This window comes from Oscarella lobularis, chromosome 12, assembly GCF_947507565.1.
Source record: "Oscarella lobularis chromosome 12, ooOscLobu1.1, whole genome shotgun sequence".
Classification (NCBI taxonomy): domain Eukaryota; kingdom Metazoa; phylum Porifera; class Homoscleromorpha; order Homosclerophorida; family Oscarellidae; genus Oscarella; species Oscarella lobularis.
Window position 1 is genome coordinate 1,676,062 of NC_089186.1, and position 25,762 is coordinate 1,701,823.

General features: G+C 45.7%; 5 protein-coding genes, 2 long non-coding RNA genes and 1 pseudogene across 11 annotated transcripts; 5 read left to right on the forward strand and 3 right to left on the reverse strand.

Moving 5' to 3' along the window:
- The first annotated feature begins 26 nt into the window (after window positions 1-26).
- LOC136194002 (SWI/SNF complex subunit SMARCC2-like) lies at window positions 27-1,751 on the forward strand. The gene is made up of 11 exons (XM_065983010.1): window positions 27-176; window positions 237-308; window positions 363-578; window positions 796-888; window positions 954-1,023; window positions 1,076-1,221; window positions 1,271-1,364; window positions 1,418-1,485; window positions 1,528-1,537; window positions 1,596-1,665; window positions 1,715-1,751. Exons 1-11 carry the CDS (start codon window positions 66-68, stop codon window positions 1,749-1,751), a joined length of 987 nt encoding a protein of 328 aa, XP_065839082.1. The 5' UTR covers window positions 27-65.
- On the forward strand, window positions 1,598-5,497 carry LOC136194176 (SWI/SNF complex subunit SMARCC2-like). Of its 2 annotated transcripts, XM_065983235.1 has the most exons (19): window positions 1,598-1,665; window positions 1,715-1,747; window positions 1,812-1,854; window positions 1,903-1,927; window positions 1,979-2,083; window positions 2,141-2,363; window positions 2,675-2,746; window positions 2,798-2,911; window positions 2,969-3,125; window positions 3,182-3,270; window positions 3,325-3,373; window positions 3,428-3,481; window positions 3,533-3,677; window positions 3,735-3,857; window positions 3,915-3,971; window positions 4,021-4,043; window positions 4,099-4,203; window positions 4,258-4,392; window positions 4,452-5,497. In XM_065983235.1, exons 3-19 carry the CDS (start codon window positions 1,828-1,830, stop codon window positions 5,400-5,402), a joined length of 2,454 nt encoding a protein of 817 aa, XP_065839307.1. In that variant the 5' UTR covers window positions 1,598-1,665; window positions 1,715-1,747; window positions 1,812-1,827; the 3' UTR covers window positions 5,403-5,497. The 2 variants fall into 2 exon arrangements, with proteins under 2 accessions (XP_065839307.1, XP_065839306.1); XM_065983234.1 differs by having other exon boundaries at window positions 3,533-3,857.
- Window positions 5,498-5,568: 71 nt separating this feature from the next.
- Window positions 5,569-7,119, forward strand: LOC136194179 (uncharacterized). The gene is made up of 3 exons (XR_010671532.1): window positions 5,569-5,620; window positions 6,607-6,670; window positions 6,726-7,119. It is a non-coding gene; the product is annotated as an uncharacterized lncRNA (long non-coding RNA).
- A 954-nt stretch (window positions 7,120-8,073) lies between these two features.
- LOC136194175 (ankyrin-3-like) lies at window positions 8,074-18,563 on the reverse strand. 2 transcript variants are annotated; one of them, XM_065983233.1, is made up of 26 exons: window positions 18,528-18,563; window positions 12,779-12,870; window positions 12,556-12,657; window positions 12,411-12,509; window positions 12,258-12,356; window positions 12,110-12,208; window positions 11,951-12,049; window positions 11,810-11,908; window positions 11,662-11,760; window positions 11,507-11,605; window positions 11,364-11,462; window positions 11,218-11,316; window positions 11,039-11,138; window positions 10,889-10,986; window positions 10,738-10,836; window positions 10,593-10,691; window positions 10,459-10,542; window positions 10,305-10,403; window positions 10,061-10,258; window positions 9,943-10,011; window positions 9,837-9,890; window positions 9,715-9,786; window positions 9,528-9,663; window positions 9,407-9,475; window positions 9,204-9,359; window positions 8,074-9,107 (listed from the first exon to the last, which is right to left on the reverse strand). In XM_065983233.1, exons 1-26 carry the CDS (start codon window positions 18,538-18,540, stop codon window positions 8,287-8,289), a joined length of 3,252 nt encoding a protein of 1,083 aa, XP_065839305.1. In that variant the 5' UTR covers window positions 18,541-18,563; the 3' UTR covers window positions 8,074-8,286. The 2 variants fall into 2 exon arrangements, with proteins under 2 accessions (XP_065839305.1, XP_065839304.1); XM_065983232.1 differs by lacking the exon at window positions 18,528-18,563 and adding an exon at window positions 12,918-13,026.
- Window positions 13,318-18,451, reverse strand: LOC136193919 (ankyrin repeat domain-containing protein 17-like). Its single transcript, XM_065982928.1, has 26 exons — window positions 18,389-18,451; window positions 18,166-18,267; window positions 18,021-18,119; window positions 17,868-17,966; window positions 17,561-17,659; window positions 17,418-17,516; window positions 17,270-17,368; window positions 17,118-17,213; window positions 16,975-17,073; window positions 16,827-16,925; window positions 16,491-16,589; window positions 16,340-16,438; window positions 16,194-16,292; window positions 16,059-16,142; window positions 15,899-15,997; window positions 15,635-15,853; window positions 15,426-15,488; window positions 15,296-15,373; window positions 15,124-15,244; window positions 15,007-15,069; window positions 14,871-14,954; window positions 14,757-14,810; window positions 14,652-14,705; window positions 14,534-14,596; window positions 14,311-14,484; window positions 13,318-14,263 (listed from the first exon to the last, which is right to left on the reverse strand). Exons 1-26 carry the CDS (start codon window positions 18,449-18,451, stop codon window positions 13,452-13,454), a joined length of 3,219 nt encoding a protein of 1,072 aa, XP_065839000.1. The 3' UTR covers window positions 13,318-13,451.
- Window positions 18,564-18,645: 82 nt separating the features above from the next.
- LOC136194178 (proteasome subunit alpha type-2-like) lies at window positions 18,646-20,341 on the forward strand. Of its 3 annotated transcripts, none has more exons than XR_010671531.1 (7): window positions 18,646-18,695; window positions 18,754-18,830; window positions 18,878-18,951; window positions 19,004-19,062; window positions 19,116-19,238; window positions 19,300-19,323; window positions 20,296-20,341. XR_010671531.1 is itself a non-coding variant. In XM_065983237.1 (6 exons), the coding sequence occupies exons 1-5, from the start codon at window positions 18,658-18,660 to the stop codon at window positions 19,189-19,191; spliced, it is 324 nt and encodes a 107-aa protein (XP_065839309.1). In that variant the 5' UTR covers window positions 18,646-18,657; the 3' UTR covers window positions 19,192-19,238; window positions 19,300-19,483. The 3 variants fall into 3 exon arrangements, 1 of the variants encoding a protein (XP_065839309.1); XR_010671530.1 differs by lacking the exon at window positions 20,296-20,341 and adding an exon at window positions 19,441-19,571 and having other exon boundaries at window positions 19,300-19,381; XM_065983237.1 differs by lacking the exon at window positions 20,296-20,341 and having other exon boundaries at window positions 19,300-19,483.
- LOC136194177 (SWI/SNF complex subunit SMARCC1-like) lies at window positions 19,458-22,852 on the forward strand (annotated as a pseudogene).
- Window positions 22,853-24,944: 2,092 nt separating this feature from the next.
- Window positions 24,945-25,760, reverse strand: LOC136193828 (uncharacterized). Its single transcript, XR_010671481.1, has 3 exons — window positions 25,570-25,760; window positions 25,441-25,519; window positions 24,945-25,165 (listed from the first exon to the last, which is right to left on the reverse strand). It is a non-coding gene; the product is annotated as an uncharacterized lncRNA (long non-coding RNA).
- Between the last annotated feature and the right edge of the window lie 2 nt (window positions 25,761-25,762).

Sequence of the window (25,762 nt, forward strand, 5' to 3'; positions counted from 1 at the left end):
TGTGACGTTCGAACGATGACGTCGGCGTCCACATCCGCTTTAGCCGGGGAATTTCTTCGTCAAAGATGGCGGTCAGAAAAAAAGACGGAGGACCGAATTTGAAGCACTACGAGTCGCCGGACGTCGTCGCCTTGTTCGACAGCGTTCGCAACTGGCTCACGAAGAACGCGAAAAAGGTGAGGGGCTCCGCTCGAGGAACGCAGACGCGCGCGCTCATCCAAATCGCCTCCCCGCAGCACGTCCAAGCCGATCCGCCGACGAACAAGGCACTAGCAACGCTCGCCTGCCAACTCATGCAATTCCAAGAGGTAGCCCGAGCTTCGCGCGATCGATTTCTCGCCTCCGAGTTTCTCCTTGCACAGGACTCGCTCGGAAAAGGCGCGACGAGTCCTCCAATGACGCGAATTCCGGCGAAACTCTTCGCCGATTACGCGCCGGGCGGCGCGCTCTGCCAAGCGCTCGCGATCGCCTATCGAACGAAAGCGGAGCAATCGTGGAGACGATTCGACTTTCAAAGTCCGTCGCGAGTCGATAAGAACGTCGAGATGATGGCAGTCGTTGAGCAAACGCTAGTAGAGGTAAGAGAAGGAGTATTTGAGTCAAGTAGTAGAGGAGTATTTGAGTCCATCAGACCATTATATCAATGTTCTAGAGACCCTTTTATTATATCATAAATGCCTTGAGGAACTGTCCTACTTCGCTATAGTAGCGTCCTTTAGCGTTCTTATCTGTTTATTGCTAACCTGGCAGTACAGTACGCAGGAACAGTACTCTACAATTTCGTTTTTTCTTTAGCAAAACTTTCTGACTTTTCCCGTTATTTACATACGCGATGACGTCGATAAGTTGGAGTCGGCGAGGCTCACTGACATTGCGCAGTCTCATAAGGTGATGCTTGCTCTCCTGGATATATGCGCTCCTTTGATTGTGACGTCTGGCTTTTTGTGTTATAGGCTACGATTACTTCTGACCCTAAGCAAGCGACTCACATCATACACCCGGCTCCTCCACCTCTCCCAGACGGTAAATCGCTATTGAATAAGTGTATTGATTATTCACTGGTTCTCGCTTTTAGAGGAATGGCTGAGACCGTTGTTGAAGAAGGATAAGCAAGTGCTAGTCCATTGGTGGTACTATCCAGACAGCTATGACAGCTGGGTGTCAGCCAGTGAAGTCGACGAAGACCCAGAGCCGCCACCAGAATTCAACAAACAGTGGGAAGTAAGAAGAATAAATTTATTTAATCATAGTTTTCATTTTTTAATCTAAGGTGAATGCAAGATGGCTTTTGGACTTGGAGATTTACAATGAGTGGATGAACGAGGAAGACTACGAAGTGACCGAGAGAGATTCCTCTTCTCCAGGTGATTTCTTTAGACGATGACGTCATAATATTTATACAATGGTTTCTACATAGGTCAAGGTCGACGACGGAGCATTCAAAAAGGAAAACTTCATTTGGCGGATGACGTACGTTGTAGTTTAGTGAGCTTTTATTAATTTTTTTTAATTTTTATTAATTTTCAGGATGAGTCAGGTAGAGCTGCTACTGTCGCTTGTATCCATTCTTCTGAGTATTCCTCTTTGTGGCGCAGGTAAAAGAAAGGGAAAGAGAAAACGTTCTCCATCACCGCAGGACCCAGCAAAGAAACGAAAAGGAAGAGGGTGAGAGCACGAAGCATTCGCTTACATGAATTGAGAAAATCTGATTTAGACGATTGGCAAAGAAACGACGAGATGATTCAGAGTAAGTAAACGAAGGGCAATCAGCTTAGTAGTATTATTGAGATTTCTTTTTTTTCGTTTATTAGTGACGCGACGAAAGACATGGATGATCCATCTCCTGTACCAAATGTATGCAAATCATTTTTATTAATTATTTAATAAATAAAAGTCTTATAGGTCACTGAAGTTTATACGCCAGAATGTAAAGTTAAAATCTTTTTTGGGATTATCTATGTTTATTTTTGATGAACAGCTAATTCAAAGGCGAGCCGCGATCCCAACTGTCATCCCAGCGCGTCGAGCACGCTGGAAGATATATCCAATAACACCCCAAGCGTCGCCTCTGACAGCAAAGAAGGTAAATAAATATTCAGGGCTTGTTACCTTTATTTCTAGTATTCCGTTTTTCTTCTAGATGCTGATGACAAGAGCGTCGAGCCAATGGAGGCTGAGAATTCCAAGAGTGCAGCTGAGAACGACGACAAGGAGGGTTCGACTGAAAGTCCAGCTGCTGCTCCCCCTCCTCCTCCTCCTCCTGCTCCTCCTAAGCCCGTCAAGCCTCTAGGGGAAAACGTCATCGCCGGTCAAAGTCGGCACGTGATAATACCGAGCTACGCAGCTTGGTTTGACTATAGCAGGTGAGAGCGGGGAGTAGATAGGCCATTTCATGCTAGACAACGTAAAAAACTCAGACCAGTGCCGTGAATTTGGTTCTGACATCAACACAGTACCGTTCAGAAGTTTAGGCATCCTCTCAGAGAAACCGCTCACCTCTGCCAAACCCTTAGCGTTGTCATGCAATTTAGTAGTCTAAAACTTTATAGCACATGGGTACATGGCGTTTCGATGAGGCGATACAGTAATTCAGCGTTCCTCTCTTCACAGTAGATGTCTTAGCCTTAGAAATCTTTTGAGAGTTTCTTCTCCTCCACGTGTATATGTTTTCTAGCATACATGCTATCGAAAAGCGAGCCGTACCCGAATTCTTCAACGGTAAAAATAAGTCCAAGACACCTGAAGTGTAAGCAAGGGAACCCGTTAATCCATGCCCATCCCAATCAACGCATTTCAGCTACATGGCCTGTCGCAATTTTATGATCGACACATACCGATTATCGCCTCAAGACTACTTGACGTCGACGGCGTGCAGGAGAAATCTCCTTGGCGACGTTTGTGCAATTATTAGGTATCCGTCTCCCTCAATTGGTATATGCTAGATTAGATAGACACCTGTTCTGCGTAGGATTCACTCTCTGCTTGAGCAGTGGGGTCTGATTAATTATCAAATTGAGCCGGAGCGGCGTCCCAGCGAGCTGGGACCACCGCTCACGTCACATTTTAATGTCTTGGTTGATACACCGTCGGGGGTGAAGGCGTGCGACCCGTTGAAATCGAAACTGGTAAATAGATCCTCGTGGCTAGAGTGTTAGTATTGAATTATGATTGGATCTTTTAGTCTGCTGCTGATCAGGTTGCGCAGATTAAAGATTCCGGCAATGAGGGTGATAAATCAGGGGCGGGGAAAACAGATTTGACGAATTTTGGGTACCAAATAAATTGGATGACGAAGGGACGTGAGAACGAGTTTTTTATTGCTAGGCTGAGAACGGATATATATCTAAAAAAGGATGCAATCAGTGGAAGTCAAGTATGAGCAATAAAACCGTATTGAATAGTCTATTACTATAGTGACTTCTCTTAGGATTTTGTGTCGTTTCGTGAGTGGAATGATCAGGAGACGTTGCGACTTCTTGAGGTAATAATAAAGAGGGGATCTTATCTTCTATCTGTTATTTGCGTTCTCTAGGCACTCGAGATGCACAAAGACGACTGGAACAAAGTCGCTGAGCACGTCGGCTCTCGCACGCAAGACGAATGCGTTCTCCACTTCCTTCGTCTGCCCATCGAAGATCCCTTCGTCGACAGCGGAGCCAAGGAGAGCTCCTCCCAAGGCAAGAACTCAATACTCGTTCCGTGGAAGAGTATATATAATAAGGTGACTTGTTTAGGCTCTCTGGCCGGCGAGTCGGTTCCGTTTGCGAGGACGGGGAATCCGGTGATGGCTACGGTTGCCTTTCTCGCGTCGGCCGTGGATCCGCGCGTGGCCGCTGCCGCTGCGAAGGCTGCTATTGGTTAGAAATAAGGATCTTTGGTAGAGAGTTTGCTATGCACGTTTTTGTTTCGTGTAGAGGAGTTTTCTAGTATAAAAGAGGAGGCAAAGAAAGAGAACAAGGAAAACTCAGAAGGCAGGATAATATTTATTTATTTATTAAATATTTATATCGTGCTTTTTAGGGACTAGTGGGAATGATGAAAAGGTTTAGGACGTCGTTATGTCTCGACTTTATTCTCTGTAGCTTGTTTTTTTAACAGGAAAGCGGTGAAACGTCTTCTGAGAGGTCAGATCGTCCTCTTCAGGATGGAAACGTTCAGACGGCCGCTGCTTCCGCCTTAGCAGCAGCCACAATCAAAGCAAAGGTAGGGTGCAATAGGAAAAGAAGTTGACGTTTCGTTTCTAATACTTTTATCCAGCACTTGGCTGCCGTCGAAGAGAGATCAATCAAGGGTCTCATAGCCGGCCTAGTGGAAACGCAGATGAAGAAACTCGACATCAAACTACGCCACTTTGAAGAGCTCGAGACGATAATGGACAGAGAATTAGAAAACGTAAGAGAAGGAGAAGGGGACCCCACCTAAAAAATCGTATTCAAACGTCGAAATTTCAGCTGGAAACGCAACGCCAAGCGCTCGTCGCCGAACGACTCCGCTTCTCCGAAGAACAGCGCAAGCTGGCCGAACTCCAATGGCAACACCAGCAGCTACAAAGCCAAGCAAAAGCGACGGCGTCTCTCGCCGGCGAGAGCGCCAAGGGAGGAGACCTCGCGACGACGACGACGACTCCGCCTCGCGTCGATCTTCCCCTTCCTCTACCCATCACCGCCGGAGCGGCGGCGTCGGCTGTTCCCGTGCCGGACGCCGTCGTTCCCATGGAAACGAGCGAACCGGCTGCGCAACCCGTCGCCGCCGCCGTTGCCGCTGAGCCGGCGGAAAGTCCGGCTGTTTCCACGACGACAGATAAATCGAGCAACCCGGGCGTCGTTCTTACGAACATGGAACAGGATGAAGAACCGAAGGCGGTTACCATGGCGTCGACGACGGCGGCGGTGGTGGCGCCGGCAACGATGACGCCTATGCTGAATGTTTCGTCGTCCGGCTCTGTTACCACGGCAACAGGTGACGTCACTCGGTCGCTATCGCTCTCGTCGTCGCAGCCGCTTACGCACGTTTCTCCGTCGCCGGCTGGGGGGCTATCGTATCCGGCCCCGGGATCATCGTCTCTCTATTCGCTTCCCAATCGGTCGCCGGCTAGTTTGCCTCTAGCGCAGTCCTCGCCTGCGTCGACCGTTCACTATGGACAGTCGGTTGTGCCGCCGCAACGCTACCAGACCGCACCTCCACAGCATCGGCTTGGGCTTCAGCCTCCAATGACGGCGGCGGCGGCGACGGCTCAATCGCAAGCGCCGTCTTATCACATGATACCTCAGGCGAGCGTTTCGGGCAAGCCTGCAGCAGCAGCTCAGTTTGCGTTGTCACAGCAGCAAGCGACGTACGGGGGGCAGCGATATGGGGCCCCCGGTTCTTATCCTCCTTCACAGCAACAGTATAGGCATCAGTAGAGTTCTTGATGGTTTTATGCTTGCACGAGTAACTGGCAGGCGGTTAGTTTGCGAAAGAGTTAGGGTTAAAATTTATCGTAATATGTGGGGCGCCTCCTAGAAATTTTTCGCGTTGTGTGAATTTCCTTTTTAGGCGGCATTTGATGACGTCAACGTAGCGCGCTATCGCCGGCAGCGTGGACGACGAAACGACGAGAAAATGGCACGAAACGGCTCAGGTACGACGCTCTGTACTCTTTTATATGCGTTTTGAAACGTTCTCGGTCCTTTGCTTTCTGTTGCAAAGGCGCGAAGTGGCGATTCTCGCGTATCCTTCGCGACGTCGTTATAAGACGCTCAAAAGCGCGTTTAGAGAACACGTTCTGACTTTATAACATCTACTTCGTATCGATTAACGGTTTTCTTGGCCCGAAAAAGAGTCGAACGGCTCAGGAACCCCTTCTCCTCCCTCCATCGAATTTTCGATCGCCGATTCATTAGCTAGGGCGGGTCTTCCGACGCAGAATTTCTTAAATAATACATAAATATTGTTCGAAAGAGTTTTGATATCTCGTAAAGTCCGTGGAATCAAATTTGCTTACCGTTATTCGTAGGGGCAGGGTTGCTCTCACGTGTAACGGAAGTGAGTCGTTTTTGAGCGAAATTTGACGTGTACTGAACGTTCGACCCCGTAGACGTGTTAGAATAACAAAATGCAATAGATCTGGCTCGTTTGTTTGGAAATCCGCGATGTCAGGTTTTTAGGCAACCGTGAGCTATAGCACACGCTTTTTGGTCAAAAACCTCATCTCTCAGAATTCCGAAGTATCGGTGTCAAACAATAAGGGTTTGGTACCTTGTTGACCTCCCGGTCTCCAAAATGTCGAGCGCGCAAATTTTCGGCTTTTTTGAAGGGCGTGTCTAATATTAACTCATACCGGAAGGAGGTCTTTTTCGGGGCGAAATTTGACCTCCATCAACTGTTCGACTTCGTAGAAATGTTAAACTAGTATAGTACAATATATCTAGTGCGTTTAATTGGAAATCCGTGACTTGAGATTTTTAAGCAACCGTGAACTATAGCACACGGTTTTTGGTCATTTTGGTGACCTCTCCGATTCCTAAGATTTCTTTATGGAACGATGGGTATTGGTTGCCTGTTTGAACCCGCGGTACCAAATGGACTTCACACCTCAAATTTTGGCGAAAATTCGAATTTTCGTAGATGCTTTATATCAGCACACGGATCAATTCCCTCCTTCTCCACGGTGTTCCTACGGCTTTTCAAGGTAAATGAGACAACGGATATGAGTCTTCAATGCGCTGAATTGATTTTCTTTTCAGTTTTCTTCTCCCCAACGCGTCGATCAATCCGACGATTTTTAGATGCAGAAAGAAGAAGACGTAGACGAAGACATCACCCTGGGGACTTGGGTCAAAGTCTCCCTCCTTGTGGGCTGGAGGTTAATCAGCTTCTCTCCTGTGGACTTGGGTTAAAGTTCACCCTGGTGACTTGGGTTAAAGTCTCCCTCCTTGTGGGCTGGAGGCTAATGTGCTCTCTCCTGGGGACTTGGGTCAAAGTCTTCCTCCTTGGTGGCTGGAGGTTAATGTGCCTACCCCCTGTGGACTTGGGTTAAAGTTCACTGTGGGGACTGCAGTCTCAGTCCCACCGCTTGGCCAGGAGGTGAAGCGGCAGCGCAGGAGCGGCGGCCCAGGGACAACGAAAGGAGGAGGAGGAGGGGGAGGAGGGGGAGGAGGAGGAGGAGGAAGGGGAGACAAGAAGACTTTTAATTTTTAATTTTGTACATCCGGGATATTATCAATAAAAATTTGGCCATACGTTCCCCTACTTTTTCGCTCAAAACGGCACGCGACGCAGAATGACGTATTGCAATGCGTCATTTGCGTCGCGTGCTTTAGTTTAGCTTTGCTAGGGACTGTCACGTAAGAACGCTCGCTTTCGCATGGGCAAGATGAGCGCCGAGTCCCTAACAAAGCTAAACTGACTTGCTCTTGTCTCCATACCCTGGAGATCAAGAGCAGACAAAAGAAAGCATGCAACAATTATCATGCACCAAATTTAGCATGCAAAAAAGTCAATTCTTCTCTTCTTCATATTCCTCTTCTGAAAAGCTAAAAACAACGAAAGACGCTCATACCAAAGGACCACGCGACGTCGAGAGGGTAGAAAAAAAAGAGACCTAGCCGAAGAGGAAAATCACAGCGTCTACCGAGAGTTCCTCGCTGCGAGTGAGCAGAAGGACAAGACAACTCTACTGGGTATATGGGGTCCCACTTGCGCTGGAAGCTCGGACGGGTGTGTGGTAGGCATTTCATAAAGAATACCTCATCGATCGGTCGCGAAGAGCGACGAGAAGCGGACCCATTTGCCGAATCGCGATCTCAATCGGCCGCCTAAAAGATCGATGCGACGAAACTCTTAAAACGCGTGTTTCAAGACCTCTTACGTGCGACGAGGAAGAGAACGCGACGAGGAAGAGAGCAGACGTAGACATCGGTTCTTAGGGGGACCCCGCGACGCGACGGCGCTTAGAGGCATCCACGGACCTATTCAAGAGCCTTACCGAGACGCCGTACAGTTTCGTACGAACGAGAAAAGACAGAGAGACGCCTCACCGCGGCGTCGAACGTTAAAACTTCAAATCTTTTGTTCGCGCATGCGCAGACCCTAAAAATAGCTAATACATCAATAGCACATAAACTGGTATGTATCAAAATACGTAAAAAAGTTCCAGTTATAATGCCTGGCGGCTAATATCCAAGACATGTCAAATACGAGTTTGATAAGACTACATAAAAATACTGACGTAAAAAAGGAGATACAAAAGCATATGTAAAGTAAAAATATAGTTAAAAAAATGGTGTAATAACATCAAAAAATAACTCAGCTACGCCCAATGCTACTCTGCGGCCAAGGCCCCAATACCAGACTCACCTGGCCTTCTCCGTGCATCTTACCCTTTACCATTCTTCTCGCAACGCACTCCTCATAAGCGCGCGACTCTTGGATTCGCTCCAGCACAGCCAAACACACGTCTGCAGATGGCCTCGCGCTTCGATCCTCTTCAATCATTCGACGACAAATCTTCTTCACGTCGGGATGAGCTACTCTCGACGCCTGCTCCACTCGAAGAATCGCAACCGGTTGCTGTCCAATCATCAATTCAATCAGAGTAACCCCCAAGCTGTATAGGTCTGCCTTTTTGGTGTTGCGCATACCTTTTTCCGGGCTTCGTTCTGGGGCTAGATATTCGGGACTCAATGGTCCGGCCGAGAGCGAGACTTGGGCGAAGCGAGCGGCGCCCAAATCGCATATTTTCGCCTCCATAAGTGACGTCACGACTATATTCGTTGAGCGAATGTCCCCGTGCAAAATACCGTCAGGACCGAGCTGATGAAGATAGCCAATTCCAGCTGTCATCCCCAACGCCAGATCGATTTGCTCCCTTAGAGAGAGCAGCTGCTTGCAACGAACAGATGCCTTGATGACATCAGACAGAGAGCCCTCAAGAAGCTCGGTGACGATTCGAAGCGGCGTGTCGTTGACCGTCGTTACGCCGCATAGGAAGACGATGTTGGGATGGCGAGCGCGGGTGCAAATAGCGATCTCTTGCTTGAAAAGATCGAGGTAGTAGTCGGTGTCGAGGCAATCAAAGAACGTTTTCACCGCCACAGGACATCCACGCCAATAACCAACTTTAACCTCTGAAAGGAAACGAAGAAAATAAAGAATAGGATTCTCAACACAAAAAGACTAATCGACTATTGTGTGAAGAAATGCGTCCCTCAACGTATACTTACCTCCGTAGGATCCCCCTCCAAGCCGAATGGTCGTCATCTTCACATCAGCCACGGGAATGTGAAGAAGGTCGTCCTGCTCTTTTGCGCTCTCGAGTCTTTTGTCTTTTTCATCGCAAAGAGATCGTAATTCGGCTATCGTATCCTCGAAGCGGCGAGCTGCAAAATAAAATGTATTTTTCTCGTGCAACTGAAAGGATGCTTACCACGCTCCTCAGCTGAAGTCCGTGTTTCTTCAGCCCTTGCAAGTGCCTCTTCGACCTCTTTTCGAGCATCTAAGAAATTTATTTATATATCACGCCAATTGAAATTTCATTTGGATTCTACCAAGGAGTGCCTCTTCAGATCTTTGCGAGCGAGCGACAAGATATCTAGATGACTCTTGAATGCGTTCCACTTCTTTTTCTCCTCTAGCTGAAGCGCGAATCGTTGCGTCCAACCGCTCACGCAACCTTACCACTTCCTTAGATTGAAAGAAGATACAAATAATTATGAAAATTCTCAAAAAACTTACTTGAACAGAGCTGTCGTCTCGTTTGTTCTGCTGGGCCTTCAAGTCACTGATTTCCTGTTGCATCTCCTCTCTTTCCTATAACCAAACGCTTCAAACATGAACTGGTTCTTCTCATGATAGCATTCCTGAGGAGACGCCCAGTTCAATGGATCTTCCGAACATTGAAGAACATTAATCTGATAATTAGAATATTAATCCAATTAGTTCACAATCATAAACTCAATTGACCTCCTTTAGACATTGAATAGCTTCTTCGCTTTCACTCGCCGCCGCTTCTTGCAAAAATCGGCGAGTTTCCTAAATTAATAAGTAATCTCACATATATTTGATTTTCACTTTGATTTACAGACGACAGTTGCGTGGCTTTGATTCCCGCTTTTACAACACGATGAAAGAGATCGAGTCGTCCTCCCATGATCGCCACATCAAGAACGAATTCTCCTTTCTTTGTCTTTGCATACATGTTGCAGCCTTCTTTCAATAGAAAATCAATGACGTTGTCACTGCCAAACTCAATGGCAGTCACAAGAGGAGTGCAGCCCCACTACAAAGAAAGCATTTGCAAAAATAAATAACAATAGACACCATACCTCATCTTGAACTTCAATATCGGCGCCGTTGGAAATCAATAAGCTGACTATTCTGTCATCATCACTTTGCGCTGCCAAATGAAGAACCGAATTAATATCCTAATTTAAATTGTCAATCAGATAATTCATATTTGAGAAGAACAAGTTGAAGAACCTGGTCATTGAACTTTGAAAGTAACCATTCTGCTGTTTCGTAATGTTTCTCAATACAGGCCAATGCCAATGCGCCGTGACCTTTCTATTGTGAAATACAAGTGTTACATTGATAAATTAAAGTCATATTCTTGCATGATCAATGGCGTGACGATTGCAACCCTTGCTAAGAAGGAAATTAGCAAATTCATTGTGCCCGTAAAGAACGGCGCGAAGAAAGGGAGTTCTCCCCCGCTATAAAATCACATCGTAATAATGCGAATATTTATATAAAACTAACCTTGTCTTTGGCCTCAACATTGGCGCCTCTTTCAATTAGAACTTCAGCAACTTCTCTTTCGTTATATGTCGCCGCCCAATGAAGTGAGGTGCGCCCAAACTAAATCAAAGATATTGATACAGCTGCACATAAGAATACCTCTAATCCATACGTAGTCCGTTTCAAATTGGGAAAATCGCATTTTGAGAAGTTTCTTCACCATTTCAACTCGGCCATTAGCACTAGCAATTCCCAACACGCCATTACCCACCTGCAAGAATCATACAGTAAAAACCAAACGTTCATGCTAGAGAAATAAATTCCTTATTCTTTGCTTGAACGTCACATCCTTTCGATATTAACATATCCAGCAAATCAAAATTGCCAACGGCCGCAGAAAGTAAAATTGGTGTGCTTCCATTCTACAACAAAAACATAACGAGACAGTAGAAAGAACCACTAAACAAACTTTGACAAGATGAATTAAAACACAGAAGATACCTCATCTTCAACTTCAAGATTAGCGCCGTTTTTAATAAGAAATTCTGCTAGTTCAAGATGCCCGTTTTGAGCTGCCCAGTGTAAAGATGTTTTGCAAAACTAAAACAATAAATCAAGTACTGCTATTAATAAGCAACTACACCCACCACTTGAGCTTCATTGACATCCAATCCAAGTCGAATTAATTTCTCAGCTAGTTTGACGTTTCCTCTCCAACTTGCCATTGCCAAGGCTCCGTCACCTCGCTACACACAAACAATTACTATGAAACAAAAATCAAACCATTTACTTTTCTCTTAGCATAAATATTGCATCCTTTCGATATCAATAGATCTACCACGCCTACGCGTTCACAATTGCAAGCCACAAGAAAAGGCGTGTATCCAGACTATACGAAAACGTAAACAGTTTTAATAAACAAATCATTATAAAAACCACGACTACCTTGCTCTCAATTTCAAGATTGGCGCAATTTTGAATAAGAAATTGTGCTAGATCAAGATGCCCTTTCTCACATGCCCAGTGCAAGGAAGTGTAGCCATCCTAAATTAATTATGTTAGTGCTACAGACACTCATTCAGTAATCACCCACGCTGTGAGCTTCATTGACATCCAATCCAAGTCGAATTAATTTCTCAGCAAGTTTGACGTTTCCCTTCAAACTTGCCAATGCCAAGGCTCCATCGCCGTCCTACACAAATTTTGACCATGAAAGAGAAATCAAATCACTTACTTTATCCTTGGCATAAATATTGCATCCTTTTGATATCAATAGATCAACCACGCCCACGCGTTGTAAATAGCAAGCCAAAAGAAAAGGCGTTCTTCCAAACTAAACAATGAAAAAACAAGTATGTAATCGTCCCATTAAACTCAACTTAGATTCAACAACTTTATTTTCAGCTTCAATATTAGCTCCATTCTCAATTAGATATGTTGCAATTGCAACATGACCACGATCACATGCGCAATGCAATGATATATAATCATTCTAAATCACACAAATAAATTATTAGTAAAAACAATGATGAGAATTCTACTTGATGAGTTTCGTTGACAGAGAATCCCATTTCAATCAGTTTCTTCACCATTTCAAGATGACCCCCTAAACACGCCAATGCCAGAGCTCCATTGCCAAGCTGCCAAGAGTAAGTGAGTCACACTAACAATTGTGGAAATGCAACAACACTCACGTCGCTCTTTGCTTCAATGTTGCAACCTCTCTCAACAAATAAATCAACGCCTTCTACAAATCCATAACAAGCAGCATGAAGAAAACCCGTGCTTCCGCTCTATCAGAAAAAAATTTTCCATTAATTCAAAAGAGTGCCACGATACCTTGTCAACTCGACTTTCAATGTCCCATCCCATTGAAAGAAAATATTTTACTATCTCCAAATACTTTTTCCAAATAGCGAGAGCAATTGCAAAGTCGCCATCCTAAAACAAACAGAATCGTAGAATAACTGCAGAAAACGAGAGTGATGGGAATGCCTCTCTTTCCCAAAAAAGTAGCTACTTCTGCACACTCACGTGATTGTCGCGACGAGGAAAAACATACCTCATCCACAATAGTTTTCCATTTTCTCGGCTCTTTCGACACATAATCGCGAACCTTTGCCATGTTCCCGTTTGTGACAGCAGCAAGAAAGCCTAAGAACAGTCTAAAGCTAAACTACACAACACGTGATTTGAAGTACCATCAGGATTCATCGTCTGAGCGTCGGAGCGTTCCTTAGAAAAAGCTGCAGCACTTTATCAAGTTTTCTTTCAGCGAACGAAATGCAATTCTCTCAGCAACGTCGCGCATGCGCTGTTTGGCCAGTTTCTATGGAACGGGTCTCAGTCTTGTTTTTCTCATTTTACCTCCGAGCTTGATTTCTGTCATTGTGACGTCGGCGATAGGATTTTAGAGAAGATTTTCCTGTTCTTTTGCTTTGCCAACTGCTGATCTTTCTTCGCCTTTGCTGCAGCGTAACGCTCTCTCAGATTTTCTACAAAAAGATTAGAAAAAGCTTGGTCAAGTCCCCCAACGCGGCAACGCCTCGAGCTGAACCCTTCTGCTCACAATGTCAACGTATCTTCCTTTATCTTTCAGTTGCGCTTCTTCATTGTAAAAGGACACGAACCGTTTGAGTACAAAAATATAACTCGTCAAGAAAAGCGATAGCAAAACAAAATAAAAAATAAGACAAACGTTAATTAAAATCCTGCAAAAAAAATCAGAAATTGCTCTACATGTGACGCTGCTGCCAAGGCGTCATCACGAGACTCACCTGACCCTCTCCATGTAACTTACCCTTTACCATTCTCTTAGGCCAACACTCATTATATTCGTTGGAGTGTTGGACGTGTTCCAATTGAGCCAAACACTCGACAGCACGCGGCCTCGCACTCGGATCGACGCTAATCATTTGACGACACATTTTCTTCACGACCGGATGACCGACGTTGGAAGCCTGTCCGAATCGATCGCTGGCGACAGGCTGTTCACCGGTCATCACTTCGACGACCGTCACTCCGAGACTACAAACGTCCGCCATCTTCGTATTACGCTGACGATTCTCCGAGCCTCGTTCGGGAGCGACGTACTCCGGACTCAACGGTCCGGCGGAGAGCGACACTTCGGCGAATCGAGCGGCGCCCAAATCGCAGATTTTCGCTTCCATCACCGACGTGACGACGACGTTCGACGAGCGAATGTCGCCGTGCAAAACGCCGTCCGGACCGAGTCCGTGGAGATAGGCGATTCCGGCGACGACACCCGATGCCAGATCGATGCGCTCTCGCAACGAAAGAGGCCATTGGGAGCGAAGAGCTGCCTTGATGACGTCAGAAAGCGAGCCTTCGAGAAGCTCGCTAATGATTCGGAGTGGAACGCCGTTTTTCGTCGTTACGCCGCATAGGGAGACGACGTTGGGGTGGCGAGCTCGACTGCAGACGGCGATTTCTTGACGAAAGAGACGTAGATAGTAGTCGCTGTTGAGATAGTCGCGAAATATCTTGACGGCTACGGGACATCCGCGCCAGAAGCCGACTCTCACTTCTAAATAACGCGTACTCGATTTATTTTCTGATTCAGTTTATTATTACCTCCGCAGGCTCCTCCTCCGAGTTTAATTTCTGTCATTTTGACGTCTTCGACGGGGATTTGGAGAAGATCTTCGTGCTCTTTTGCCTTTTTGAGCTGCTTCTCTTTCTCCGCTTTCTCTTCGGTAACGGCTCTCAGTTCGGCTACGGTATCCTCGTAACGATCAGATAAATTTGCTACAAAATAGGATCGCGCGTCAATAATCTCATCATAGGTCTTGCATACCGTGATTGAGTCTGAGAGCGTCGAACTGAACTTCTTTCTCTTGAGCAGCGGCTCTCAATTGTGCTTTGCGAATATGAAACGCTGAGTACAACCCACAAATAGAGAACTGCACGTCTACCAAGTTCGTCCAGTGCCCTCTTCTTCTCTTCCTCTGCTTCGCTTCGCATTTTTGCTATTATAAACGACGATAAAGAGCTTTGTGCAAAGACACGCTAAGCCATACCGTGACCAAGTCTCAAAGCTTCAATCTGATCATCTTTCTCTTTCAATTGCGCTCCTAGACAGAAACGACGCTAAAAAAGCCCGAGTATTTTAAAATTGTAAAATGTTTTTGTACTATGATTGAGTTGAAAGAAATCGATTTCTTTTCTCGAATTCGCGATCTGAACGTCTTTCTCTTGAGCAGCGGCTCTCAATTGTGCTTCGCAAAATACGTAACGTTGAGTACGACCCACAAATAGAGAACTGCCTACCAAGTTCGCGATCTTTAGCTTCAAGTGCCCTCTTCTTATCTTCTGCTTCGCTTCGCAGTTTTTCTATTATATAAACAAGTCAGTCCTCCTAATAAGGAATGAGTCATTTTTACTAACCGTTAAGTGCCTCGAGGTCTGCTTCTTTTTCTTTAGCCCTATCCTCCAAGCGTGCAAACTCTTCTTCTTTTCTAGACAACGCCTGAGTTGTTTCTTCCAAGCGTTGGCGAAGTTCGTTTTCCTACAAAACTGTTTTAGAGAAATAGTCCTTCAAAACTTGGGAACGCTTTACTCGAGAAGAAACGCTAGAGCGATCTTCTGATTCGGAGCTTCTTGGAAAAGAAACGGCCCGTTTGAGCCGATCGATTTCCTGTTGCATCTCCTCTAACCAAACGCTTTTCAAACATAAACTGGTTCTATACATGATAGCCTTCTTGAGGAGACGCCCAGTTCAATGGATCTTCCGAAATTTGAAGAACATTAATCTGATAATTAAGATATGAATCCAATTAATTCACAATCATGAACTCAATTGACCTCTTTTAGACATTGAATAGCTTCTTCGCTTTCACTCGTCGCTTCTTGCAAAAATCGGCGAGTTTCCTAAATTAATTAGTAATCTCACATATACTTGATTTTCACTTTGATTTCCAGGCAACAGTTGCGTGGCTTTGATTCCCGCTTTTACAAAACAATGAAATAGATCGAGTCGTCCTCCCATGATCGCCACATCAAGAACGCATTCTCCTTTCTTCGTCTTTGCATACATGTTGCAGCCTTCTTTCACTAGCAAATCAACGACGTTGTCACTGCCAAATTCAATGGCAGTCACAAGAGGAGTGCAGCCCCACTACAAACAAATCCTTTACAAATAAAATAACAATAGACGCCATACCTCATCTTGAACTTCAATATCGGCGCCGTTGGAAATTAATAAGCTGACGATTCTGTCATCATCACTTTGCACTGCCAAATGAAGAACCGAATTTATATCCTAATTTGAACTGTCAATTAGATAACTCATATTCATATTTGAGATGAACAAGTTAAAGAACCTGGTCATTGAACTTTGAAAGTAACCATTCTGCTGTGTCGCGATGTTTCTCAATACAGGCCAATGCCAATGCGCCGTGACCTTCCTATTGTGAATACAAGTGTTACATTGACAAATTAAAAAGTCATATTCTTGCCTGATCAATGGCGTGACGATTGCAACCCTTTCTCAGAAGCAAATTGGCGAATTCATTGTGCCCGTAAAGAACGGCGTGAAGAAAGGGCGTTCTCCCCCACTACAAAGTTCACATCGCAATAATGTTAATATTTATACAAAACTAACCTTGTCTTGGGCCTCAACATTGGCGCCTCTTTCAATTAAAACCTCAGCAACTTCCTTCCTGTTATATTTCGCCGCCCAATGAAGTGACGTACGACCAAACTAAATCAAAGATATTGATACTGCTGCACATAAGAAAATATCTACTCAATACGTAGTCTGTTTCAAATAGGGAAAATCCCATTTCAAGAAGTTTCTTCGTCATCTCAACTTGGTTATTTACTATAGCCATTGCCAACACGCCAACACCCAACTGTAAGAATCACACAGTAAAAAACAAAACTTTCATGTTAGAGAAATAATTTCCTTATTCTTTGCTTGAACGTCACATCCCTTTGATATTAACATGTCCAGCAAATTGACATTGCCACTTGCAGCAGAAAGTAAAATTGGTGTGCGTCCATCCTAAAACGTCAAAGAAAACATAACAAGACAGTAGAAAGAACCCCTAAACAAACTTTGACAAGACGAATTAAAACACAGAAGATACCTCGTTTTTAACATCAAGATTGGCGCCATCTTGAATAAGAAATTCTGCTACTTGAAGATGCCCTTTGTCACATGCCCAGTGCAAGGAAGTGTAGCCATCCTAAATTATATCATTTAGTGATACAGACGCTCATTCAGAGATCACCCACGCGGTGAGCTTCATTGACATCCAATCCAAGTCGAATCAATTTCTCAGCAAGTTTGACGTTTCCCTTCAAACTTGCCATTGCCAAGGCTCCGTCACCTCGCTAAACAAAAACGATTACTATGAAACAAAAATCAACCCATTTACTTTTGTTTTAGCATAAATATTGCATCCTTTTGATATCAATAGATCTACCACGCCTACGCGTTCACAATCGCACGCCACAAGAAAAGGCGATCCAAACTATACGAAAACGTAAACAATTTCAATAAACAAATGAAGATAAAAACCGCGACTACCTTGCTCTCAATTTCAAGATGGGCGCCATTTTGAATAAGAAATTCTGCTACTTGAAGATGCCCTTTGTTACATGCCCAGTGCAAGGAAGTGTAGCCATCCTAAATTCATTGATGTAGTGCTACAGACACTCATTCAGTGATCACCCACGCTGTGAGCTTCATTGGCATCCAATCCAAGTTGAATTAATTTCTCAGCAAGTTTGACATTTCCCTTCAAACTTGCCAATGCCAAGGCTCCATCACCTTTCTACATACAAACGATGACCTTGAATTACACATCAAACAATTTACTTTGCTTTTGGCATAAATGTTGCATCCTTTTGATATCAATAGATCAACCACGCCCACGCGTTGACAATCACAAGCCACAAGAAAAGGCGTTTTTCCAAACTAAACAATGAAAACACAAGTATGTAATCGTCCCATTGAACTCAGCTTAAATTCAACAACTTTATTTTCAGCTTCAATATTAGCTCCATTCTCAATTAGATATGTTGCAATTGCAACATGACCAAAATAACATGCGCAATGCAATGATATATAATCATACTAAATCACACAAATAAATTATTAGTAGAAACAATGATGAGAATTCTACTTTATGAGCTTCGTTGACAGAGAATCCCATTTCAATCATTTTCTTCACCATTTCAAGATGACCCCCCAAACACGCCAATGCCAGAGCTCCATCGCCATTCTGCCAAGAGTAAGTGAGTCACACTGACAACTGTGGAAATGCAACAACACTCACGTCGGTCTTTGCTTCAATGTTGCAACCTCTCTCAACAAATAAATCGACACCTTTTACAAAACCTTTGTTTGCAGCATAAAGAAAACCCGTGGTTCCGGTCTATCAGAAAACAATTTTCGATTATTTTCAAAGAGTGCCACGATACCTTGTTAACTCGACTTTCAATGTCCCATCCCATTGAAAGAAAATATTCTAATATCTCCAAATACTTTTTCCAAATAGCGAGAGCAATTGCATAGTCGCCATCCTAAAGCAAACAGGATCGTCGATTAACTGCAGGAAACGAGAGTGATGGGAACGCCTCTCTTTCGCAAAAAAGTAGCTACTTCTGCACACTCACGTGATTGTCGCGACGACGAAAAACATACCTCATCCACAATAGTTTTCCATTTTATCGGCTCTTTCGACACATAATCGCGAACCTTTTCCATGTTCCCGTTTCTGACAGCAGCAAGAAAGTCTAAGAACAGTCTAAAGATAAACTACACAAAACGTGATATGAAATACCTTCAGGATTCATCGTTTGAGCGTCGGAGCGTTCCTTAGAAGCACTTCATCAACTTTTCTTTCAGTGAACGAAATATGGAATTCTCTCAGCAACGTCGCGCATGCGCTGTTTAGTAAGTTTCTCGGTGCGATGACGGAACGATACAGCTTCAGCCTCACGACCTTCAGGCACGTTACTCCTAGTCGATAAACGATCTTCAAACGCAAACGCTGTGCTCTACTGCAGCCCAACGGGAAAACTCGTCCAGATCGAGTACGCACTCGCAGCCGTCGCCGCTGGTAGTCCTTCCGTGGGCATAAAAGGTACAAAACAAGTCGCTCAAGAACGTACTTTCATACGTAAAGTTCAGCATCGAACGGAGTCGTAATAGCGGGAGAGAAAAAACAACGATCGGCTCTTTATGACGTCGAAAGCATCAAAAAAGTAACCCCGTCCCTTTTATATGAGAGTTTTGCAGAGACAACGTCTCCTTTAGGTTGAAATGATAGCCAATCACGCGGGAATGATTTGCAGTGGATTGGCCCCGGATTATCGGTTAATTAAAATATATTTGTTGGTATAATTCCGTTAAATTTTGCTTTTATAAGGCTACTCGTCAAAAAGGCGCGTAAATTAGCTCAAGAGTATTACCTGATATATCAAGAGCCAATTCCCACGACGTGATTGGTTCAAAAAATTGCCAACGTCATGCAAGAGTTCACCCAATCAGGGTACACTCAGAAAAAAAGACGCGATTATTAATTAATAAAATAAATAAAATACTTTGTATAGTGGTGTCAGACCTTTTGGAGTTTCCGTTCTCATTGCTTGTTGGGACGACGGGAAACCCCATGTGTTTCAGTGCAATCCTTCAGTATGTATCATCATTAGCCCCAAAGGAATTCTATTACAGGGTCGTATTTTGCTGGGAAGGCGACGGCTCTGGATAAGAATCACCTAAACGGGAAAACAAGAGCGTTGAGCCATTGGAGGCTGAGAATTCCAAGAGTGCGGCGGAGAACGACGACAAGGAGGGTTCAACTGAAAGTCCAGCGGCTGCCCCTCCTCCTCCAGCTCCTCCTAAGCCGGTCAAGCCTCTAGGGGAAAACGTCATCGCCGGTCAAAGTCCGCACGTGATAATATCGAGCTACGCGGCTTGGTTTGGCTATAGCAGGTGAGAGCGGGGAGTAGATAGGCCATTTCATACTAGACAACGTCAAAAAGTCAGACCAGTGTCGAGAATTTGGCTCTTACATCAACACAGTACCGTTCAGAAGTTTAGGTTTAGACATCCTCGCAGAGAAACCGCTCACCTCTGCCAAACCCTTAGCGTTGTCATGCAATTTATTTATCAATAGGAGTCTAAGACTTTTGAATGGTACATAGCACATATGGCGTTTCGATGAGGCGAGACGATAAATTCAGTGCTCCTCTCTTCACACTAGATGTCTTAGCCTTAGAAATCTTTTGAGAGTTACTTCTCCTCCACGTGTATATGTTTTCTAGCATACATGCTATTGAAAAGCGAGTCGTACCCGAATTCTTCAACGGTAAAAATAAGTCCAAGACACCCAAAGTGTAAGCCAGGGAACCCATTAGTCTATGCGTATCCCAATCAACGGGATTTCAGCTACATGGCCTGTCGCAATTTTATGATCGACACGTACCAACTATCGCCTCAAGACTACTTGACGTCGACGGCGTGCAGGAGAAATCTCCTTGGCGACGTTTGTGCAATTATTAGGTATCAATCTTCCTCAATTGGTATATGCTAGATTAGATGGACAGCTGTTCTGCGTAGGATTCACTCTCTGCTTGAGCAGTGGGGGGTCTGATTAATTATCAAATTGAGCCGGAGCGGCGTCCCAGCGAGCTGGGGCCACCGCTCACGTCACATTTTAATGTCTTGGTTGATACACCGTCGGGGGTGAAGGCGTGCGACCCGTTGAAATCGAAACTGGTAAATAGTTCCTCGTGGGCTAGAGTGTTAGTACTGAATTATGATTGGATCTTTTAGTCTGCTGCTGATCAGGTTGCGCAGATTAAAGATTCCGGCAATGAGGGCGAGAAATCGGGGGCGGGGAAAACGGATTTGACGAATTTCGGGTACTAAATAAATTGGATGCAGAAGGGACGTGAGATTGAGTTTTTTATTGCTAGGCTGAGAACGGATATATATCTGAAAAAGGATGCAATCAGTGGAAGTCAAGTATGAGCAATAAAACCGTATTGAATAGTCTAATACTATAGGGACTTCTCTTAGGATTTTGTGTCATTTCGTGAGTGGAATGATCAGGAGACGTTGCGGCTTCTTGAGGTAATAATAGAGAGGGAATCTTATCTTCTATCTGTTCATTTCCATTCTTTAGGCACTTGAGATGCACAAAGACGACTGGAACAAAGTCGCTGAGCACGTCGGCTCTCGCACGCAAGACGAATGCGTTCTCCACTTCCTTCGTCTGCCCATCGAGGATCCCTTCGTCGACAGCGGAGCCAAGGAGAGCTCCTCCCAAGGCAAGAACTCAATACTCGTTCCGTGGAAGAGTATAAACTGACTTGTTTAGGCTCTCTGGCCGGCGAGTCGGTTCCGTTTGCGAGGACGGGGAATCCGGTGATGGCTACGGTTGCTTTTCTCGCTTCAGCTGTGGATCCGCGCGTTGCCGCTGCCGCTGCGAAGGCTGCTATTGGTTAGAAATAAGGATCTTTGGTAGAGAGTTTGCTATGCACGTTTTTTTTCGTGTAGAGGAGTTTTCTAGTATAAAAGAGGAGGCAAAGAAAGAGAACAAGGAAAACTCAGAAGGCAGGAAAACATTTATTTATTTATTTATTAAATATATATATATATCGTGCTTTTTAGGGACTAGTGGGAATGATGAAAAGGTTTAGGACGTCGTTATGTCTCGACTTTATTCTCTGTAGCTTGTTTTTTTTGAACAGGAAAGCGGTGAAACGTCTTCTGAGAGATCAGATCGTCCTCTTCAGAATGGAAACGTTCAGACGGCCGCTGCTTCCGCCTTAGCAGCAGCCACAATCAAAGCAAAGGTAGGGTGCAATAGGAAAAGAAGTTGACATTTCGTTTCTAATACGTTTATCCAGCACTTGGCTGCCGTCGAAGAGAGATCAATCAAGGGTCTCATAGCCGGCCTAGTGGAAACGCAGATGAAGAAACTGGACATCAAACTACGCCACTTTGAAGAACTCGAGACGATAATGGACAGAGAATTAGAAAACGTAAGAGAATGAGAAGGGGACCCCACCTAAAAAATCGTATTCAAACGTCAAACTTTCAGCTGGAAACGCAACGCCAAGCGCTCGTCGCCGAACGACTCCGCTTCTCCGAGGAACAGCGCAAGCTGGCCGAACTCCAATGGCAACACCAGCAGCTACAAAGCCAAGCGAAAGCGACGGCGTCTCTCGCCGGCGAGAGCGCCAAGGGAGGAGACCTCGCTGCGGCAACCACGACGACGACTCCGCCTCGCGTCGATCTTCCCCTTCCTCTACCCATAACCGCCGGAGCAGCGGCGTCGGCTGTTCCCGTGCCGGACGCCGTCGTTCCCATGGAAACCAGCGAACCGGCAGCGCAACCCGTCGCCGCTGCCGTTGCCGCCGAGCCGGCGGAAAGTCCCGCTGTTTCCACGATGACAGATAAATCGAGCAACTCGGGCGTCGTTCTTACGAACATGGAACAGGATGAAGAACCGAAGGCGGTTACCATGGCGTCGACGACGGCGGCGGCGGTGGTGACGGCATCGATGACGCCTATGCTGAACGTTTCGTCATCCGGCTCTGTTACCACGGCAACAGGTGACGTCACTCGGTCGCTATCACTCTCGTCGTCGCAGCCGCTTACGCACGTTTCCCCGTCGCCGGCTGGGGGATTATCGTATCCGGCCCCGGGGTCATCGTCTCTCTATTCGCTTCCCAATCGGTCGCCGGCTAGTTTGCCTATAGCGCAGTCCTCGCCTGCGTCGACTGTTCACTATGGACAGTCGGTTGTGCCACCGCAACGCTATCAGACCGCACCTCCACAACAGCATCGGCTTGGGCTTCAGCCTCCAATGACGGCGGCGGCGGCGACGGCTCAATCGCAAGCGCCGTCTTATCACATGATACCTCAGGCAAGCGTTTCGGGCAAGCCTGCAGCAGCAGCTCAGTTTGCGTTGTCACAGCAGCAAGCGACGTACGGGGGGCAACGATATGGGGCCCCCGGTTCTTATCCTCCTTCACAGCAACAGTATAGGCATCAGTAGAGTTCTTGATGGTTTTATGCTTGCACGAGTAACTGGCAGGCGGTTAGTTTGCGAAAGAGTTAGGGTTAAAATTTATCGTAATATGTGGGGCGCCTCCTAGAAATTTTTCGCGTTGTGTGAATTTTCTTTTTAGGCGGCATTTGGTGACGTCAACGTAACGCGCTACCGCCGCCATCGTGGACGACGAAACGGCGAGAAAATGGCACGAAACGGCTCAGGTACGACGCTCTGTAACCCTTTAGATGCGTTTTGAAACGTTCTCGGTCCTTTGCTTTCTGTTGCAAAGGCGCCAAGTGGTGATTTTCGCGTATCCTTTGCGACATCGTTATAAGACGCTCAAAAGCGCGTTTAGAGAACGCGTTCTGACTTTATAACGTCTACGTCGTATCGATTAACGGTTTTCTTGGCCGAAAACGAGTAGAACGGCTCACGAACCCCTTCTCCTCCCTCCATCGAATTTCGATCGCCGATTCATTAGCTAGGGCGGGTCTTCCGACGCAAAATTTCCTTAATAATACCTAGATATCGTTTGAAAGAGTTTTGTTATCTCGTAAAGTCCGTGGAATCAAATTTGCTTACCGTTATTCATGGGGGCAGGGTTGCTCTCACGTGTAGCGGAAGTGAGTCGTTTTTGAGTGAAATTTGACGTGTACCGAGCGTTCGACACCGTAGACTTGTTAGAATAACAAAACGCAATAGATTTGGCGCGTTTATTTGTAAATCCGCGAGGTCAGGTTTTTAGGCAACCGTGAACTATAGCACACGCTTTTTGGTCAAAAACCTCATCTCTCAGAATTCCAAATTACCGGTGTCAAACAATAGGGCTTTGGTACCTTGTTGACTTCGCCGTCTCAAAAATGTTCAGCGCGGAAATTTTCGGCTTTTTTTGAAGGGCGTGCCTAATATTAACCCATACCGGAAGGAGGTCTTTTGGGGGGGCGAAATTTGACCTCCACCAACTGTTCGACCCCGTAGCAATGTTAGACTAGTGTAGTAAAATAGATCTAGCGCGTTTATTTGGAAATCCGTGAGTTGAGATTTTTTAAGCAACCGTGAGCTATAGCACACGCTTTTTAGCAAAAAACCGTATCTCTCAGAACTCCGAATTTTCTATGTCAAACGATAGAGCTAAAGCACATACCGGTAGTTATTTCCACGGTATCGAATTTGTCTACCGCGCCAAATATGTTGCTTTTTTGAGAGGCGTGGCTGATACTAGTGTGACCGGAAGCGGGTCTTTTTTTCGTATGAAATTCGATCCGTACGAACTGTTTGACCTCGTAGAGTTGTTCTACTGATAAAATAGAGTAGATCTAACGCGTTTATTTGGAAATCCGTGAGTTGAGATTTTTAAGCAACCGTGAGCTATAGCACACGCTTTTTGGTCATTTTGGTGACCTCTCCGATTTCTAAGATTTCTTTATGGAACAATGGGTATTGGTGTCCTGGTTGACCCCGCGGTACCAAATAGACCTCACACCTCGAATTTTGGCTAAAATTTGAATTTTTTGTAGATGGCCTATATCAGCACATGGATCAATTCCCTCCTTCTCCACGGTGTTCCTCCAGCCTTTCAAGGTAAAGAAGACAACGGATATGAGTGTTCAATGCACTGAAGTGATTTTCTTTTCAGTTCTCTTCTCTCCCCCAACGCGTCGATCAATCCGACGATTTTTAGATGCAGAAAGAAGAAGACGTAGACGAAGACATCACCCTGGGGACTTGGGTCAAAGTCTCCCTCCTTGTGGGCTGGAGGTTAATCAGCTTCTCCCCTGTGGACTTGGGTTAAAGTTCACCCTGGTGACTTGGGTTAAAGTCTCCCTCCTTGTGGGCTGGAGGCTAATCAGCTTCTCCCCTGTGGACTTGGGTCAAAGTCTCCCTCCTTGGAGGCTGGAGGTTAATGTGCCTACCCCCTGTGGACTTGGGTTAAAGTTCACTGTGGGGACTGCAGTCTCAGTCTCACCGCTTGGCCTCCTAGGGGGGTCAAGTGGCAGCGCAGGAGCGGCGGTCCAGGGACGACTAAGGATGAAAGGAGGAGGAGGAGGAGGAAGGGGAGACAAGAGGACATTTTTTTATTTTTACATCCGGGATATTTTAAATAAAATGTTGACCATAGTTTCTCCTACTTTTTGCGCCGGAAACAGCACGCGACGCAGAATGACGTATTGCAATGCGTCATTTGCGTCGCGTGCTTTAGTTTAGCTTTGCTAAGGGACTGTCACACTCGCTTTCACATGGGCAAAAGGAGCGCCGAGTCCCTAACAAAGCTAAACTGACTTGGCTCTTGTCTCCATATCCTGGAGATCAAGAGCAGACAAAAAAAGAAAGCATGCAACAATTATCATACACCAAATTTAGCATGCAAAAAAAGTCAATTCATCTCTTCTTCATATTCCTCTTCTGAGAAGCTAAAAACAACGAAAGACGCTCATACCAAAGGGTCACGCGACGTCGAGAGGGTAGAAAAAAAGGGACCTAGCCGAAGAGGAACCTCACAGCGTCTTAGTCTGGATACCCGACCCTCTCGCTCGGGGAGAGGGTCGGGTATCCAGACTAACAGCGTCTACAGTACCGAGAGTTCCTCGCGCTTGCGAGTGAGCAGAAGGACAAGACAACTCTACATGGGGTCCCACTTGCGCTGGAAGCTCTGACGGGTGCGTGATAGGCATTTCATAAAGAATACCTCATCGATCGGTCGCGAAGAGCGACGAGAAGCGAACCCATTTGCCCATAGCGATCGCGTCGCGCTCTCAATCGGCCGCCTAAAAGATCGATGCGACGAAAAACGGAAATAAAACGCGTGTTTCAAGACCTCTTACGTGCGACGAGGAAGAGAACGCGACGAGGAAGGGAGCAGACGGTTCTTAGGGGGGCCCCGGCGACGCGACGGCGCTTGGAGGCATCCACGGATCTATTAAAGAGCTTACCGAGACGCCGTACAGTATCGTACGAACGAGAAAAGAGAGAGACGCCTCAACGCGGCGTCGAACGTTAAAACTTTAAAT